The 18635-nt window shown below is 41.8% G+C and overlaps 1 protein-coding gene across 4 annotated transcripts; it reads left to right on the top strand.

Moving 5' to 3' along the window:
• Positions 1-585: 585 nt before the first annotated feature.
• On the top strand, positions 586-16931 carry PYM1 (PYM homolog 1, exon junction complex associated factor). 4 transcript variants are annotated; one of them, XR_007517224.1, is made up of 4 exons: positions 586-1004; positions 1277-1653; positions 9780-9870; positions 15440-15525. XR_007517224.1 is itself a non-coding variant. In XM_049883493.1 (4 exons), the coding sequence occupies exons 2-4, from the start codon at positions 1407-1409 to the stop codon at positions 16427-16429; spliced, it is 825 nt and encodes a 274-aa protein (XP_049739450.1). In that variant the 5' UTR covers positions 587-1004; positions 1277-1406; the 3' UTR covers positions 16430-16929. The 4 variants fall into 4 exon arrangements, 3 of the variants coding, with proteins under 3 accessions (XP_049739450.1, XP_049739452.1, XP_049739451.1); XM_049883493.1 differs by lacking the exon at positions 9780-9870 and adding an exon at positions 15946-16929 and having other exon boundaries at positions 587-1004; positions 15440-15533; XM_049883494.1 differs by lacking the exons at positions 586-1004; positions 9780-9870 and adding exons at positions 1012-1174; positions 15946-16929 and having other exon boundaries at positions 15440-15533.
• The last annotated feature ends 1704 nt before the right edge of the window (positions 16932-18635 follow it).

Genomic DNA, 18635 nt, shown 5'->3' with positions numbered 1-18635 from the left:
TCCTCAGGTAGTACAGTCAGGACCAATGCATCACACTAGTTTTTACAGGCTTTAACCCACACTTTATCTTCAATCATTAGCACCAAGGCTAAGTACAGGATCCTAGATGGAGGCCAAGCTGAGGCACAGTTGGTGAAAGAAGAACAGGGGTTAAAGCTGGCATTGTCAGAACACTTGCAAAAACTGTGTATTATATGCAAACAAGTTTTTAAATGAGTCTTTTTGAGATCTGAGTTGGGCCTAGGGTGGAAATCATGGAGGTAGAGGATGGGAAGTAAGGCAAGTTGTGACTGGAAAAAATGTCTGGGGCTTAACTTCAAAGTTTTAGAAGGTTCCTAGTCAGCCACTGCTCTCAGTCGTGTTTTAATGGGGCATGCAGCCCAGTGTTGGAGGTGGGTCACTAATATACTCCTCTCCCATCCCTGATTCTAGGGGTACTGTTTAACCTAAGGCTAACTACCGCATTAGGAGGAAGGTAAAAGGGTTAATAAGAAAAAAAGCAACGCGGGGCTGGAGCAGGGCACAGTTGATACCTGAGGAGAGGAACCAGCAGCCGGCCCCTCCCAGGCTCTAGGGGAAACAAGTTGAACTGGATTTAGCCCTGAAGGATCTGCTGAAAGGAGCAGGGGGAGAAGAACATTTAGGTTCGCTTAAAGAATAGGGAAGGACGGGGCTGGGCAGAACTGCAAAGAGAGTGACTGTACGGGTCCAGATTATTGGCGAGTTGCCCCGCTTTCGATCCCCAGCGCCCAGAGACTTGGACGAGGTTAATTAGAGTACTAATGGGTCCACCCAGAAGCCTTCACCCTGCCCTGTGACCCTAGGGCGCTGCCCAAGGAGACTCCCGGGGTTGGAGGCCGGGTAAACTTGGGCCTTTGTCACTACGTCTCCTGGCTCCTCGGAGCCACCCCAGCGGCAGGGCCAGGCCAAGGCCGCCCGTGCAACCCGGCCCGTCGCCACCTCGGCCATGGAAGCCGCCGGCAACCCTGCGGCTGCGGGAACAGGTGATAGACCGGCAGCGTTCTCAGCTCTCACGCCCCTCGTACGGGTCTCTGACCAAGAGGGTTGAGCAGGGCGTCAGTGGGCATTCGGCGCGCGATTTCGACCTCCCCGTTTTCTTAGAGAGGGTTAACTTGGGGTCTTGAATTTGCCCCACCAACATTCGTGCGCCCCGGTGAGTTCCCAGAGTTTTCCTGCCCCGCCCCACGTCCCCAAACCGCTGCGGGACCCTGGTGCAGGTCAGGGCCTGAACTTTCTACCTTTCCTCATTTGTCAGCCCGATGGGCTTTGCGCCCTTTTCTCCGAGTTCCCGGACGGACAAGGAGTGGCTTTGAGAAAGAGGGACCGTGCCTCGGAAGTTCTCTTGGCGCCCAGAGGCCTGCTTTATATGCAGCAGGGGTTCAATAATGGTATCAGTGGCAATAAAAGAGCCTACGGCTTTTATTTTACTAACTTCTTCAGTTTCTACTCCCTCTTTCTTCTCCTACACCACGGCCATGAAACAGTGCACTCTCCCTTTAAGACTAAGATGGTGGCTTGCTACGATCAGGACTCCACTTCCGGTGGGGAGGGGGCGGGACCCCAGCCCGCTCACGCCGGAAGTGGTTTGTGTTTTCAAGATGGCGACTCCCTATGTAACTGACGAGACCGGCGGTGAGTGCGGGAGGCGCGAAGCCGCTTCTCCCCGGGCTCTCGGGGCAGGGGTTCGGACTTGGAAAGGGGTCTGTGCCCCGCCCATCCCGGGGCCCCTCCTTTGCCCCGCCCCCCGGACCGCCTTCCCCATTCATTCTTTCCTACGGGGTGTCACCTGCGCCCCCTTCTGGTCTCGTGTTTGGGGGTCCTAGCTTCCGGTCACCCAAACCCTGGGGTCCTGAATGGTGGTACCTGCTCCAGGACTCTCACGGGCCCTAAGCGTTTCTCCAGCAGTTTGAGCATCCTGTATCTCTTCTGGTTACTCCAGCTTTAGAGGCTCCTATATTCTCAATTCCCTCCAATTTTTGCCTCCCCATGTTCCCCTCCCCCATCTTTTAGCGATGCCTACTTTCTGCCCTACTTCACTCCCGTTTAAATTCTTTTTCTCGAAGCTGTATCTGCTGAAGAAGTCATCACTGATACATAATGTCTTTACCACTCCCTCATCTTCATTGTTGAGCCACTGAAGTCCATAGGTGTGAAGGGAGGAGGAACCTAACACGACTTTCAGCTTGGGTTTTCTCCTTGATGGTACCACCCTTCTCTCCCTTCTCCAGTCACTGGTGGTGATAAGGGTTGAGGGTGCCTGAGGTGGGAGAAGGCAAGTAGGATGGTGCCTAGTGGCCTTTCCTCAAGCCTTTTGACAAGTTGATGGACTCCACTATTCCTTCTGGCTAGAGAAGAATTTCTAGCCTGGCTGCTTGAGATGCAGAAGTGTCTGCTGTGTCTGTGAGGTTTATGTGTTGTAAACTGAAATTCAAGGTTTTCACATGGGTTTGGCACATCCTAATTGTCTCGTTTTTAGAAACTTTGTAATATCTACCTAGTGAGGATCAGATAATATATGTGAAAGCAATTTGTAAAATGCTGTGCAAGTGCAAGATGTTACTGTTTTTGTAGCCCTCGTTGTGTAAGTGTAGTCTTCTGTAGAAGAGATGACACTGTGTGTGCTGTGGTACACACAGTCTGTTTTTAAATGTGCCCGTTCTGCTTCTTGTCTGCTGCTCTCCATGTTGCTTGTCCCTCAATCCACCGCTCCTATGGTGTGTAATGCAACCCAGGTCCCTGCTGCTTCTTCCATACCTCACATTTCAAAGTGGTACAGCACCTCCTCTTCTGCCCTCTACCCAGTATGTCCTTCTTCAGTTAGCTCCTTTTAATATGTGCTTCGAAAACCACTTGTTGTCCACCACATGTCTCTCTATCCTTAACCATTTTCTTTACCATCACTTAATGAAAATCATATATCACATCTTGCCCTACTCTCCCACCTGGAGGTATCTTGTGTTTCTTGTGATTATGTGAAAAAGGACAAGGAATCAGACTGCTTACCTGCTTTCACTCTAATCCTTGTGGAAGGTATCATAATGCAGTTATAACCCAATTCTCTAAAATCTTAGTGCCATCATTTACTGTCCACAAGGACCCAGACCTATTGCATCATATTTTTTTCTCCACTGTTTCTTGCTACCATTCTCAGTGTCTCCGGCACCTTTGCGATACTCTGATCTCATAGTTCCTCAGCAGGAGACCGTTGGCTTTTCCTTTCTATTTCAGAGTAGCTACACATCAGAATCACTACAGCGTGGATCTCACTCATGTCACTGCTTCCCCTTCAGGTGCTCCCCATGACGTTAGGCTCTTTTCCACATCAGAATCACTACAGCGTGGATCTCACTCATGTCACTGCTTCCCCTTCAGGTGCTCCCCATGACGTTAGGCTCTTTTCCACATCAGAATCACTACAGCGTGGATCTCACTCATGTCACTGCTTCCCCTTCAGGTGCTCCCCATGACGTTAGGCTCTTTTCCAGCCACACCTTATGCTTTTTGCCTTTCTTTAGGCTCTCTGGAAGGAGCCCTGTGTGGCAGTGGTTAAGCACTTGGCTGTTAACCAAAAGGCCAGTGGTTCAAACCCACCAGCCACTTCGTGGGAGAAAAGACCTGGCAATCTGCTTCTGTAAAGATGTCAGGCTAGGAAACCCTTTGGGGCAGTTCTGTTCTGTCAGATAGGGTCACTATGAGTTGGAATCAACTTGATGACACACAGTGACAACAGGCTTTCTGGTTCTTGACCCTTCCTAGCTCACCAAGTCTACCAGCACCTTTATGGCTACCTTTGATGTGGCCCAGGTAGACCTCTGTGACCAGTCACTTTGGTACTATCTTCATTCTTTATTCATTTATTTTTATTTTCGTAACCATCAACTGTTTTCTTACTTTCTGCTTGTAGGCCACAGCACATTGTTAGAGAAAAAGCACAAAAACTGGCAGAGTTAGTATAATATAACTTAATGTTAACTTATGCGAAGATCACAGCTTCTCTAAAATTCTTTTGACTTGATTTCCTTATGTATTTCCGTGGTTATTTGCCCCAAACTTTCTGGCTGTCTGTGACTTTACCTTCTATTTCACTGAAAAAAATCAAGACCTATCACTTCTGTTTCTTTCCTGTTCACAGTCAGATTTCTTGAATATTAGGTCTATACCTGCTATTTTCATTTCCTTACTGTGTATTTGTTCCTTAACTCTTTGCTGTTTTTATTTCTAGCACCAGCCTCTCTCCTGAGTTGCCCGTGTCTTTTTCACTCTTGGATGTATTGTCACACCTCAGACCTGGCCTGACCAAAATTAGTTTTTCCTTCCTTATTTCTGTTCAAAGGCACCGTTGTTCTAGCCAACCCAAGACCAACTTTTTGCATCATCTCTCCTGTTTTAATTATTTTAAATAGATATTTTTTAGAACAGTTTTAGATTTATAGAAAAGTTTAGAAGATGGTATAGAGTTCCCATATACTCCATACCTAGTTTCCCCTATTATAAGCATGTTAGTATGTTGCCTTTGTTAAAATTAATGAATCCATATTGATACATTATTATTAACTGAAGTCCATACTTTATTCAGATTTTCTTATTTTTTTTACTAATGTCTTTTTTCTGTCCCAGGACTCCACCCAAGATACCACATTACATTTAATTCTCAAGTCTCCTTAAGTTGCTCTAGGCAGTCACAGTTTCTCAGACCTTCATTGTTTTTGATGACATGGACAGTTTTGAGGACAACTAGTCTGATATTTTGTAAGATGCCCGTCTATTGCAGTTGGGGTTACGTTTTCCTCATGATTATACTGTTGTTGTTGTTGGGTGCCATTGAGTTGGTTAGGACTCACAGCGACCCTGTATGCAACATAACGAAATGCTGCCCAGGCCAGGGCCCTTAAAATCATTGTTATGCTTGAGCCCCTTGTTGCAGCCACTGTGTCAATCTGTCTTCTTGAGGGTCTGCCTCTTTTTCGTTGACCCTCTACTTTACCAAACATGATGTCCTTCAGGGACTGGTCCCTTCTGACGACATGTCCAAAGTATGTGAGACAAAGTCTGGCCACCCTTGCTTCTAATGACCATTCTGGCTGTACTTTTCTCGAGACAGATTTGTTCATTCTTCTGGCAGTATATTCACTATTCTTCGCCAACACCATAATTCAAGGGCATCAGGTCTTCTTTGGTCTTCCATATCCATTGTCCAGCTTTCACATGCTTATGAGGTGATTGAAAACAACATGACTTGGGTTAGGCGCATCTTAGTCCTTAAAGTGACACCTTTGCTTTTAAAAACCGTGAAGAGGTCTTTTGCTGCAGATTTGCCCAATGCAGTGTGTCATTTGATTTCTTTACTGCTGCTTTCATGGTCATTAATTGTGGATCCAAGTAAAATGAAATCCTTGACAACTTCAATATTTTTTCCATTTATCATGATGCTGCTTATTGGTCCAGTTGTGAGGATTTTTGTTTCTTTTGTGTTGAGGTGTAATCCATACTGAAGACTGTGGTCTTTGATCTTTATCAGTAAGTGCTTCAAGTCCTCTTCACTTTCAGCAGGCAAGGTTGTTGTGTCATCATGATTATACTAGGATTGTGAATTTTGGAAGGGAACACCACAGGTAAAGTTCCATTTTCATCACGTTGTATCAAGAGTACATAGTATCAGAATGATTTTTCATTGTTACTGTTGACCTTGATCACCTGTCTAACATAGTGTTTGTAAAGTTTCTCCACTGTAAAGTTACTCATTTCTCCCCCTTTCCGTACTATACGCTTTGAAAGGAAGTCACTATTTGCAGCCCACACTTAAGGAGAGGGCAGTTATCCACCCCTTCTTGAGAGCAGAATATCTACATAAGTTGTTTGGGATTCTTCTGCATAGGAGATTTGTCTTTTCTCCTCCATTTATTTATTTGTTTGATCATTTATTTATATCAATATGGACACATTTATTTTTGTTTTGTTGCTCCATCTTTGGTTATTGGGAACTTTTTGAGTTAGCTCTTGTATCTCTTTAACATGCCCTCATCAATGTAGGGTTGTTTTTTCTTTTAGTAGTTTTTTACTTTCTGGCTCTACAATATGCTTCAGGCTTACCTTGTATAGTTCCTGATCCAGCCCTGGAATCAGCTGTTTCTCAGGGAGTCTGATTCCTTTTATTGGAGAATAGTATTAGAAACCAAGATCTGGGTGCTAGGTGTGCTTGTTGCTATTGGGATGTTGTTTTTGTATCATCTTTTACTCTTCTCTTGCTCCCTTCCCCACATCAGTTGTCAAAACATTCTTCTATTCCTATTGCCATTACCCTTACTCCGTCTTCATTACTTGTTAGGTGTATGACCTTGGAATTTTTATTTATCTAACTCTTAGTTTTCTCATTGATAAAATTGGGATAACTCCTACAACATTATTGTAGAATTAAAATTTAAGTGAGATAATGTACATGTCTGGCACACAGAAAGTATCCAACAAATGGTTCAGTGATTATTATGTAAAGGTTATTGTGTGGATTAGAAGAGATTATATTTTCAAAGTACCAAGCATAGTACTTGGGCCATTCTTAGTGCCTGATAAAATTCTAGTTTTCCTTATCTTTCAAGTATTGTTGTGGCCTCCTAAATAGTCTTTCTGTCTCCAGTTCTGTCTTTGTTCCAGTTCATCTGACATAACTGCTGCCAGATGACTGGTCCTTAAGTATAAATTTAGCTATGTAATTTTTATTCAATATAATTCATTCCACCAGAGTCCACTGTTAAATTTGGCATGAATCCTTCTAAGCTTTATTTTTCTGTGCATTTTTTAATGTGGTTAAATCAGATGAGACGTACATTTTTATATCTTAGTTTTTTATTTAATCTTAGTACCTAAATATTTTTGCCATTAAAAATTCTCTGGAAACATCTTTTAAAATACAAGGTAAGATAGGGATGCACCATGTCTTACCTTTCCTCTGTTATTGACCTTTTAGATTATTTCCAGAATTTTTGTTCCAAGAACTCTGAGAATATTTTTATGCATGAATCTTTTCCTGCATTTAGGGTTATTTTCTTAGGATAGATTTCCCAGAAGTAGAATTACTGGATTGGAAAGTACAAATATTTATTTTATTTATTTTTGGTTAGTTATAACATTAATTCATGTTCATTGTAAAACACTTGGAAAATATTTTCACAAGTAGAATGAAATATAAATCACAAACATGACTGGTAATTCTGGAACCCAGAGATAACTACAGTTAACATTTCCTTTTAACTTTTCTTTCTATGCACATATATATTGACATAATTTGGATCATACTGAATGGCTTGTATTTCCCAAAATATGATTCTCGGAACATTTAGTAATCTTGTGAGATGTACTAAAAAATAAATGACTAGCTAAAATAAAAATAAGGTTTTGGGCAAATACATTTGGGAAACACTATAAACCATATTATCATCTTGGATATTCATAGGAATAAGAACATATTAACTCAGAGAAGTCTTGCAGTTAAAAAAAAAAAAAAAAAACTTTTTTAGGGGGTTTAACTCAGGATTTCCCAAACTTACATAATAATTTTTGTGGCAACCCAAAAACCTTTTGGGAATTGACTATCAAATTTACATTTGGACTACCCGCTCATATATTCAAGATACTACTTTCTAATATGGAGCCCTGGTGGCGCCATGGTTAAGAACCTAGGTGCTAACCAAAAGGTTGGCAGTTTGAATCCACGAGCTGCTCCTTGGAAACCCTATGGGGCAGTTCTACTGTGTCCAGTAGGATCGCTATGAGTTGGAACCGACTCGACGGCACATAACAACAACAACTCTCTAATATAAGCACAAACTGCTCTTCAATATAGTATTATCACTTACTATGTCTCTGCCTATACCCTCCAATGAAATTGGACTATGTAATATAGGCCGGGTGGATAAGGTGTGATGATATATAAACTCTAGAGTCAGACCTGTGTTCGTTTACACTGCAGCTACTTACTATTCTTGTGATCTTGGACAAATCTTTAACCTTTTGAAGCCTGTTTCCTCAACTGTAAATGATGCTATCTAACTGTTGTCTAGATTCAACAAGATAATGAATGTAAAGTCCCTGGTATAATATTGGTGTTAGCTGTGGTCAGTGGGCCCCTGACTTATGGTGACCTCATGCACAATGGAACACAGAATGTTGCCTGGTCTTTATCATGCCCGTGATTTGATTACACATCAGACTGTTGTGATCCATAGGGTTTTCATTGGCTGCTTTTCAGAATTAGATCACAAGGCCTTTTTTACAGCCTGTCTTAGCCTTGAAGTTTCACTGAAACCTGTTTATCATCATAGCAACATACAAGCCTTCACTGAGGCTAGTGGATGCACAAGATGTACATTGTCTGGGAATTGACCCAGAACTTTCCTCATGGAAGGTGAAAATTCTACCGCTGAACCACCAAGATGTTCTTTCCTGTTTATGATATACGTTGTGAGTTTTCCACTGCTGTGACTGCTTGTTGTTGTGGCTGTTTTTGGAATGCCCTTTCCCTTCCTACCTCTGCCTGTAGAAATATTAGCCACTGGTAATATTATTATGGAGCCCTGGTGGCACAGAGGTTAAAGTGTTCGACTGTTAACTGAAAAGTTGGCAGTGACTCCTTGGGAGAAAGATGTGGCGGCCTGCTTCTGTAAAGATTTACAGCCTTGGAAACCCTATGGGGTCGCTGTGAGTTGGAATCAGCTCTGTGGCAGTGGGTTTTTTGGTATTATTACTACTACCTAGTCTTTAAGGCCAAGTGCCTGAGGTTTTCCTGATTTCCTCTCTCCTTCCCCCACTAAACTGGGTATGATTATTTATTCCCTTGAAATTTTTTATCACTATGTCAGAAACTTATTGTATTTATATTTATTGCATTTTTATCTTACTCTTTGCCTGCGTAATTTGTTCCCCACCACCCTTAGATTGTAAATTTCTTAAAAGTAGGAATGATTTTACTTATCTTGATAATCCCTGTAACACTTAGTATAGTACTTTTCTCATAGGAGGCATTAATAAATGTTTATTACGTTTTATTAATTTGTAGTGTGGCTTCTGACCACTTACTTTTCTGAGACTAAACAGGGTTTTCCAAATTGTCAAATTCATTAACCTTTTTCTCAGTTCTCCTTGTCCTTGATTTCTCTCAGTACTTAACACTGTTAATCACCTACCTCCTTGTCTGTCTTAAAACCCTTTCGGTCTCCATGACGCAGACTGTCTTAGTATTCTTTTTTCCTACTAATTATTTCCTGTCATTGCTGACATCTTTTTCACCTTGAGGAAAATGATCAGGACTGTTTTCCAGGATCATTCCTTCAACTCTGTGTTCTCTTTTTATGTTTTCTGTATGTTAGAAACTGGATCCAGGTATTATAACTGTTGGCTGAGTCCATCCTTAAGTCCAGATCTGTGACCCAGATCTCCTCCTTCTTTGAAATGGGCCCCAGGGACTCCAAACGCCTTTAACAGTCACTTCCGCCTAACCCCTTGGGGTTCTCCCAAGCCTGGCTATTTTGTGGGACATAGTCTTTCTGTTGTCTTCTTGTTCCTTCTGAAAACAAGGCCATTTTCACTTTAAGGGTTTTTATTGCTAATGGATTTAAGGAAACAGATTGGGGATTACAAAACAGCAGACATGGGGAAATGCCAAAGTTTACAAAATTCTTACAGTAACGGTCTGTACTCTGTAGTTTCTGACTCTCAAAGATATTGCCTGAAAGTCCTGATATTTTGCCCTTGGTTTTTATTTCTAGGGGTGGGAATCGCCAAACCTCTCCCTTCTTTTTGACTTCACCCTTGGATACCATCAAGGCCAGAGGATGGAACCAAGATAACATAAAATAGGTGCTCCTTTGTGATAATGGGCTATTTGTATCTCTGAGGGCTTCCAGACAGGATGGCCATTCAAGAAGCTTCTGCCCTGCTCTTCTTCACACTCCATCTTTACTAGTCTGAATCCTTCAACTATAATATCTATGCAATTAATTTAAGTATATGTTTCTGGCATTGTCCCTTTCTCCCTAATTCCATGTAAAACACTGCTTGTCTAGAATTATTTTCACAAATTTGTCTTCTATGCATTTTTTTCTTTTATGTTAGTAGCTTTTACTCGCCTCCAAATTTTACACATTCAGGAGTGATACTGTAATTAGTTTATTTGTGTGCTTGTTTGTTACCCTTCTTCCACACTAGAATGTATGCTACGAGAAAGCAAGAACCTTGCTTGCTTTATTCATTGTTATATCTCTAGCTCCTGTTACAGTGCCTGGCACAACAGTAAGTGCTCAATAAACATTTTAAATGAATGTGTGAATAAATCTTCTTACCATATGCCCGACTTACCCTCAGGTATGTTGTGGAAATCAAATAAGAGACTACATGTGAAAAGCACCAGATTAAATCAACTGCAGCATTGTTTCAATGATTTCCTCTCACTAATTCAAATCTTGGCAGCCTTCAGATCCTATTAATTTATTCTTCATAATAAATTTCTCTTCCATTTTCCTTCCAACACCCATAGAGACCATCTAAGTTAAGTCTTCTCTCATTGCAGCTATTGCATTCATTTTCTGTACCTTTAGTTTATGTTACATGTTTTCAGGTTAGCCTTCTTAAAGCATTGCTTTGAGCAAATCACCTGTACTCCTTATTGGCCTTCAGTGCTCTCCCACAGCCTCAGGCTTTAGTCCAAATTCAGTGGAGATTGGAGGCCTTTTATATTCTGACTAATTTACCTGTAGCCTCCTTTCCTATTACATATGCCTTTTGCCCAAAACATACTGGACTCTTGGCTGTTACCTAAATATTATACTTAAATTTATTCTTTAATCAACCAATGTTTACTGTTGTCTGTGGGCCAGTCCCTTTGCTACAAAGATCAAAGACACAGTCCCTGTTCTTCAGCAAACAGATATGTTAGACATTAGAGCATGGTAAAGGCTAAGATAGGTGCTGTGGGTACACAAAGGGCACCTCCTAACTTGGCATGGGTCAGGGAGGTCAGGGAAGACCAGTAGGAATTAACTAATACAAGAAGTGAGCAAAGTATACTAAGGCCAAGGGAAGCAAAAACAAAAATGTATAGAGAATATAGGCACAGGTCTGGGCTAGATTTATGAATATTTCAGTGGCTGGAGCAGAGAGTATGAGCAGCTGGGTGCTAAGAGGTTGGAGACTAGCAAGAGCTAGGTCAGGAAGGCCTTCTGTGTGCTGCTCTGTCTTCCATGTCAGTATTATCCTGAGAGCAACAGGAATCCAGAAAGAATTTTAAGTAGGGGCGTGACTAGTCTGATTTGTCCCTTCTTTCTTTTTCCTCACCCCCACCTCCCACTAGTCTAAATCAGGGCTCTGGTTGGAAGCCCTGCCGAGAACTGGCATTTCTAACAAGTTCCCAGGAAGTTATGTATAAGAATCACCTGGAGATCTTGTTAAACTGTAGATTCTGATTCAGTATATCTGGGGTGAAAATGCAATGCTTCTGGTTCGAAGCCCTGGTCTAAATCCTACTCATCTTCCAAGATTTACAACAGATGCTGTGTCACTCATACAGTCTTTTTTAAGCACCTGGTAGAAAGTAATTTCACTCTCCTCTGTACACCTATCATTCTCCCAGCAATTTAGGCTTGAAACCTAAAATCACATTTTTAAAATCCATAATATAACAACAGCACTAATGGGAGTTATTAAAAGAAAATTTATAGTTTTATCACCCCAATACATTTTCATTATTGCACATTCTTTTCTAGACTTACAAATATATGTAACATATTTAATGGTTGAAATCATGGTATATATGCAATTTTATTATGTTTTACATTACATTATATCCTATCACATGATATACTTTTTGATTCTGCATGGTTATTATTTTAAATGGATGTATTATATATATATTTAGCCATTCCTGTATAAAAAAACCAAACCAAACCCATTGCTGTTCAGTCAATTCTGGCTCATAGTGACCCTATAGGACAGAGTAGAACTGCCCCACGGAGTTTCCAAGGAGCGCCTGGTAGATTCGAGCTGCTGACCTTTTGGTTAGCAGCCGTAGCACTTAAACATTACGTCACCAGGGTTTCCATTCCTGTATAACTGAATATAATTTTTAGATAATGCTATAATTTTCACATGATTATCTCCCTCTCTTTTCTTTTGCCTGTTGGAACTATTGTCTTATGCTAAATTCTCAAGATCGAGATTACTAAAACAAAGTATTATCTTCAACTTCTAAGACCCTCAGCCTTCCCCCATCAGTGAGTAAATCACCAAACGTCGATTCTTTGGTAATGTATCTGGCACCAGCCACTTCCTTTCCATTTTCGCAGTCTTAGTCCATCCTGCCCTTCATGCCAGGATTATTGCAGTCTTTTTTCCTAACTAGTTTCCTCAGTCTCCAATGTTTGCCCTTTCCAGACTGCCTTCTCATCATGCCAGATTAATTGGCCTAAAACACTGCTTTGAGTAAAGGACTTATTATTTCAACAAATATTTATTGAATGCATGCCATGAGCCAGATGTTGAACTCCTTAACTGGCATTCAGGATCTGAACATTCTCCCTCATTGCTTTATACCAGCCAGCCCTCTGGCCCAGCCAGACTGCTCCATTCACCGTCTCCTGAACATGTCATATATAGCCCCATGTCTGAATTTTTGGAAACCCTCGTGGCGTGGTGGTTAAGAGCTATGGCTGCTAACCAAAAGGTTGGCAGTTCGAATCCACTAGGCGCTTCTTGGAAACCCTGTGGGGCAGTTCTGCTCGGTCCTATAGGGTCACTATGAGTCAGAATCTACTCAACGGCAATGGGTTTGGTTTTACGGGTCTGAATTTTTGTTTTAGAATGAGCTATTTAGAATCCAGTCTGCCTCCCTTTTCATTTAGTTTGGCTCTTTTTTCAAAGCGCTCTCTAGTCCCAGTCCTCCTTCCACAAAGCCTCTTGGTTTTTTCGTTCGTTTTTACTCAGCCTTCAAGCTGAGGGACCACATTTTGTCACTACTTGTCACTTAACACATGCAACCTTGTATTTTTTTTTTTTTTTATAATTACTTATATTTGATGATGTATATCCTGTTTTAGCTCGATTATAAGCCCTTTGAAGGAAAGGGTAGGATCTTGGCCTTTTATAAATCCAAAGCCCTGTCTTTTGCAACTAGACAAAAAGTATCCTCAGTGGCTATCTTTATTCACCAGATAAAGTCCAGATTCCTTGACCATGTTTTTAAGGCTTTCTAAAACCTGACCCCAATATTTTTTCTCCAGCCTGGGGGAAAAAATGAACTAGCATGAACTGTCTGATTCCCCTGGACCCTTCTACTTTCTGTTCCCTAAATACTCCACGCCCACTCCCATATCCATGCCTTTCTTTGCTAGTGTTTGAGCGCCTTTGTCCATGTTTTTTCTTTTTTCCTTCCCTTCCACCTGTTAAATTTTATTCATTTTCTTAAATAACTTTTTTTATTTTAATTTATTAATGATATTTATATTGTGAACAGAAAACCAATTCTTGTACCAATGTTTAATTCATGTGAGAGGCCCTAGATTTGACTTTTTACTTTTAAAAGTCTTTCTTGTTTTGAAGTAATAGAAAAAGATACATTTTTTAAAAAAAGTTAATGGTTCCTACCTACCATCTCCCCTTCCATGTTATCTCCCTTAAGGTTACCAACATCAAAGCCTTGATATGTGTCTTTCTAAGGTCCTTATACACAAAGTGACTGTATAGACCTTTAAGTGCTGCCCCTTCCCCCAACAAAAACGGAACCCTACTCTACACCAGCGGCTCTCAAGAGGTCAGCAAGCAAAGCTGTTTTCGTAATCACCACCACCAGCTGCCCTCAAGTTAATTCCAACTTGTAGCGACCCCATGTGTGTCAGAGTACAACTGTGCTCCATAGAGCTTTCGGTGGCTGCTTTTTAAAAATTTTTCATTAGGCTGACGTTTGTTTGCGCTGATGGTGCAAAAGCAGTGGTGGGTAAAACTGCTGGCTCTTTAGCACCATTCTAGGCAGTGGCACTAAACTGTATTTGTTATTGTATTCTTCACTGCAACACACTTGAAGTAAATAATGACAGTTTCACTTAAGAATATCCTTAATGAAGCAGTAAAAATTATTAATTTTATTAAATCTCAACCCTTGGATACACTTAAAAAGGATAAACTATATTTTGATACGTGTCTTTTTAATGTTCTCTGTGACTAAATGGGAAGTAGGCATTAAACATTTCTGCTTGCATACCAAAGTAAGACGGTTGTCTCAAGGAAAAGCACTTGTGCGATTGTCTGATGTGCAAGCTAAACAAGCTTCTCTTCTCCTGGAATACCATTTTTACTTGAAAGAACCACTGATAAACTGGTAGTTCAGACTTAGGTATCTGACAAGCATTTCCTAAAAATAAACAAAGTAAGCTTGTCATTTCAGGAAAATAACGGACAGTTTTTATTGGCAATGATAAAATTCAAGCTTTCAAATGAAAATTAGAATTCTGGAAAACTTGTATCTGGTGGTATGTGCTTGACAGCTTCCCAGTACTGGAGGACTTTTCTGATGACATTAATGAATATAATTTTTTTTAATATTGGAAAATGACATACATAATATTATAAGAGTGTAAAGAGGGTCCTGAAATAAAAAGTTTGAGAACTGCTGCTCTGTAAATTATTCTGCAACTTGATTTTTCACTTAGTATGTCAACGCCATCTGAGGTCAGAAGATTTAGATCTAACATTCTTTTTAATAAGAGCGTGGTTTTCCATTGTATAAGTGGACCAAATCCATTCAATCATTCCTGTATTCATGGCCATTCAAGTTGTTTCCAGCTTTTTGCTAGTTTAATGCAGCAATAGGTATCCTTTAGATATATCCTTGTGTACTGCTGCTTTTGTATCTATAGTATAGATTCCTAAGGTTGGCCTATTGTTTCAAGCTCTATCTAAATAAAATTTCCCCTTCTTTATGAAGTCTCTTGTCCTTTCTCCTCCTGTGGTTCTTGTTTTTGCCCACTTTTTTTAGCCTCCTCTTCATTTACTGCCTTTTGATGTACTATGCTGTTGTGTTGTGTTTTTTTTAACTCTTTCTTTGTGTCTGACTTGTCTTGCCAACTAAATTGTAAAAACAGAAGCTCCTTGACAGGGAGGGTGTATTATACTGCATATTCCCCATACAGCCTAGCTTTAAAAACAAAAGTAGGCACTTAGTAAATAATGGCAGGAGAGGGATTAAGGGTAGATGTGAGGTACCTTAGGGTCGCTATGAGTCGGAATCGACTCGATGGCACTGGGTTTATGAGGTACCTTAATGGTTGAATTTGGTGGAGGGATGGATACTGAGGGAAAATGAATGCATTCATGAATTCTCTCATCTCGGGAAATGTTTGAAAATAAGAATAACTCTCCAACTTAATTTCTGTCATTTCAGGGAAGTACATCGCCTCAACACAGCGACCTGACGGGACCTGGCGGAAGCAGCGGAGGGTGAAAGAAGGCTATGTGCCACAAGAGGAGGTCCCAGTGTGCGTGCTTAGTCCTGAGGAGGGGGTACTTAATGGATTTCCTACAGAAGGATAGAATGGGTGTGCCTTTGAGTTCTGGGAAGACTCCTGAGCCCCCAGGAAATGGAAAGAGAGGTAGCTGTTTGAGAGGAGAGGAGAGGGTAGGATCCAGGGGTGAGTGAGGATTGGAGGTGATTAAGGCTGTTTCTGTGGTCTCTGTCATCAGAACCTCCAGATAGCATTCAGAGCTCCAGAGCTTCAGTCCTAGGGACCCTCCCACCGCTCCTGCTGAACAGAGGAAAGTTGGGGAGGGACCACGGAGAGAGGACGGAAGTGGGAATGTGATTAGGGTGAAGTGGTTTGAAGGTTAAGAAAAGGGCTCAAAACGCCAGTGACTCTTTAAAACTGTGTTGACATCGTCTGTTCTCTTCAGGTATGAGAACAAATATGTGAAGTTTTTCAAGAGTAAACCAGAACTGCCCCCAGGGCTGAGTCCCGAGGCCGCTGTTCCTGCCACCCCATGCAGGCCTGAAGGTGGTGAACCAGGTCTCTCCAAGACAGCCAAACGCAACCTGAAGCGGAAGGAGAAGAGGCGGCAGCAGCAAGAGAAGGGAGAGGCAGAGGCCTTGAGCCGGACTCTGGAAAAGGTGTCCCTGGGAGAGACAGCCCAACTCCCCAATGCTTCGCAGGGCTCCCGCGCAGTCCCTACAGCTATCTCTGATCAGTCCGACTCAGCTGCCACCACCGAGAAAGCCAAGAAGATAAAGAACCTAAAGAAGAAGCTGCGGCAGGTGGAAGAGCTTCAGCAGCGGATCCAAGCCGGGGAGATCAGCCAGCCCAGCAAAGAGCAGCTAGAGAAGCTGGCAAGGAGGAGGGCACTGGAGGAAGAGCTGGAGGACTTGGAGCTAGGCCTGTGAGGCCTTTGGGGAGTAGGGAATGGACTGCAGAAAAAACCGTGGGGCTCTCTGGGGTCCTGGGGAATATGGGCAGCAGCAGTCACGAGGGGTATCCCCATACTGGCTCATTTCCACCTCTTGCTGCCCAACTCTGTCTTCCAGAGTCTAGCCTCCCTCATTTCTCCCCTTTTCTTTCCAATGCCTACTTTTTGGACTTTCACCTTCCTATTTCCAGTGTTTAAAATCTCAGTGACTACCCCAGGTACCTTTGCTGCTGGTTTGGGTGTTTTGTTTAAAAGAAAATCGGGTGGGTGGGAATCTCTCAGCTGAGATTGGGGGTAGGGGGACTACACCCAAGTCTTGGAGTCTTGGTTCCTGTTCACAGTGTTTAGGGGTTATTTCCCCCTCCATCCCCACATTTTTTTTCCCCCCTCTTTTTTTTTTTTTAAAGAACAAGAATAAACTCAAGTAGACATGTCTTGCTTTGCCTCTTTGTTTTCAGCTCCTAAGTAGGAGTTTTGTCCTCGTAGGTTTGGCATAGGAAGACAAGTATTGGGAATATTATTCCATTTAATTTTTTAAAATTATGAGCACATGATTAAATTAGCAACACTGATTTCTGTACGTGTTTCCTCAGACTTCATGGAACATAAATTAGTACTTAAATGAAACTTAGAACAAATTTAATTTGACATGTTAATTTATGTCATTATTATTGTAGCTGTATATTAATTTGGCCATTGTACCTCTGTTACTATTTCTACTTCACAGCTTTCAGTGAAAAGTCACTTAATTGCATATCCTCTAATTTCCACACCCTGACTTAACATAGTCTCTTTCCAGCTAGCTTAGAGACCAAGAGAGGGGGAAGTAGCTGTAATGAACTATCTCTGGAGTTCTAAACTCTTAGTCTGGCACGTAAGGTTCCCCCGTAATCTGGCCCCTACTTAACTCCCCAGCCTCATTTCTATTCCCCAACTGTGTCAAACTCTATGGCCCAACTGTACTGAACTACTTTTAGTTCAGTGAATGAGCCATATCCTCTTCGAGCCTCAATCCTTTGCCCTTGCTGGTCCCTTTGCCTAGAACATTTTTCCTGACTCCTTTTCCCTAAACAACTCTTTCTTAGCCTTTGGACCTCAGCTTAAATGTTATTCTCTCTGGAAAGCCATCCCTTGCCTTCAAATATTAATTTACTTCCTTAATACTCAGCACTTACCTTTGTTGTTGATAGTGCCATCTAGTTGGTTCCAACTCATAGAGACCCTACGTACAACAGAGCAAAACACTGCCCAGTCCTGCACCATCCTCAAAATTGTGGCTATGCTTGAGCCCATTGTTGTAGCCACTGTTTCAATCCATGTTGTTCAGGGTCTTCCTCTTTTGCTGACAACCAAGGATGATGTCCTTCTCCAGGGATGGTCTCTCCTGATAACATGTCCAAGTTGCCATCCTTGCTTCTAAGGAGTGTTGTGGCTGTACTCCTTCCGAGACACATTTGTTCGTTCTTCTGGCAGTCTATGATATATTCAATATTCTTTGCCAAAGCCACAATTCAAATGGATCAATTCTTCAGTCGTCCTTATTCATTGTCCAGGCTTCACATTCATATGAGGTGATAGAAAATGCCATGGCTTGGGTCAGGCTCACCTTAGCTCTCAAAGTGACATCTTTGCTTTATAACACTTTAAAGAGGTCTTTCGCTGTAGATTTGTCCAATGCCTCACTTGATTTCTCGACTGCTGCTTCCATGGGCTATGATTGTAGATGCAAGTAAAAATTAAATCCTTGACAACTTAAATCTTTTCTCCTTTGTAGTGGCACTTATTACACTATATTGGCATGCTTGTTTATTTGTCAGGGAGCACTGGTAGTACAGTGGTTAAGAGTTTGGCTGCTAACAGAGAGGTTGTCAGTTCGAACCCACCAGCTACTCTGTGGGAAAAAGACGTGGCAGTCTGCTTGCATTAAAGATTACAGCCTTGGGAACCCTATGGGGGCAGTTCTACTCTGTCCTATAGGATTTCTATGAGTCAGAATCAACTTGATAGCAATAGGTTTGCTTTTGGTTTACTTGTCAGCCCTTCTCATTAGACTGTGAGCTCCTTGTTTATCATCATTGCATCCCCAGTGCCTAATAAAGTAAGTTCTCAGATATTCTGTGACTAAGTGAATGAATGAGGTCCTTATAGAAACTACGTGTAGAAACCAAAGACAGGAGGAGGGG

This window comes from Elephas maximus, chromosome 4 (genome assembly GCF_024166365.1).
Source record: "Elephas maximus indicus isolate mEleMax1 chromosome 4, mEleMax1 primary haplotype, whole genome shotgun sequence".
Classification (NCBI taxonomy): domain Eukaryota; kingdom Metazoa; phylum Chordata; class Mammalia; order Proboscidea; family Elephantidae; genus Elephas; species Elephas maximus.
Note: the sequence above shows the minus strand (reverse complement) of the source record. Positions and strands in the feature narration are given on the sequence as shown.

What these genes read in the sequence shown, in the direction of transcription:
- PYM1 (XM_049883493.1), top strand. Translation starts at nt 1,407, where the DNA reads ATGGTATCAGTGGCAATAAAAGAGCCTACGGCTTTTATTTTACTAACT. An exon ending in TGTAACTGACGAGACCGGCG is followed by an intron (nt 1,654 to 15,439) that starts GTGAGTGCGGGA and finishes CTGTCATTTCAG; the next exon opens with GGAAGTACATCGCCTCAACA. An exon ending in CCACAAGAGGAGGTCCCAGT is followed by an intron (nt 15,534 to 15,945) that starts GTGCGTGCTTAG and finishes TGTTCTCTTCAG; the next exon opens with GTATGAGAACAAATATGTGA.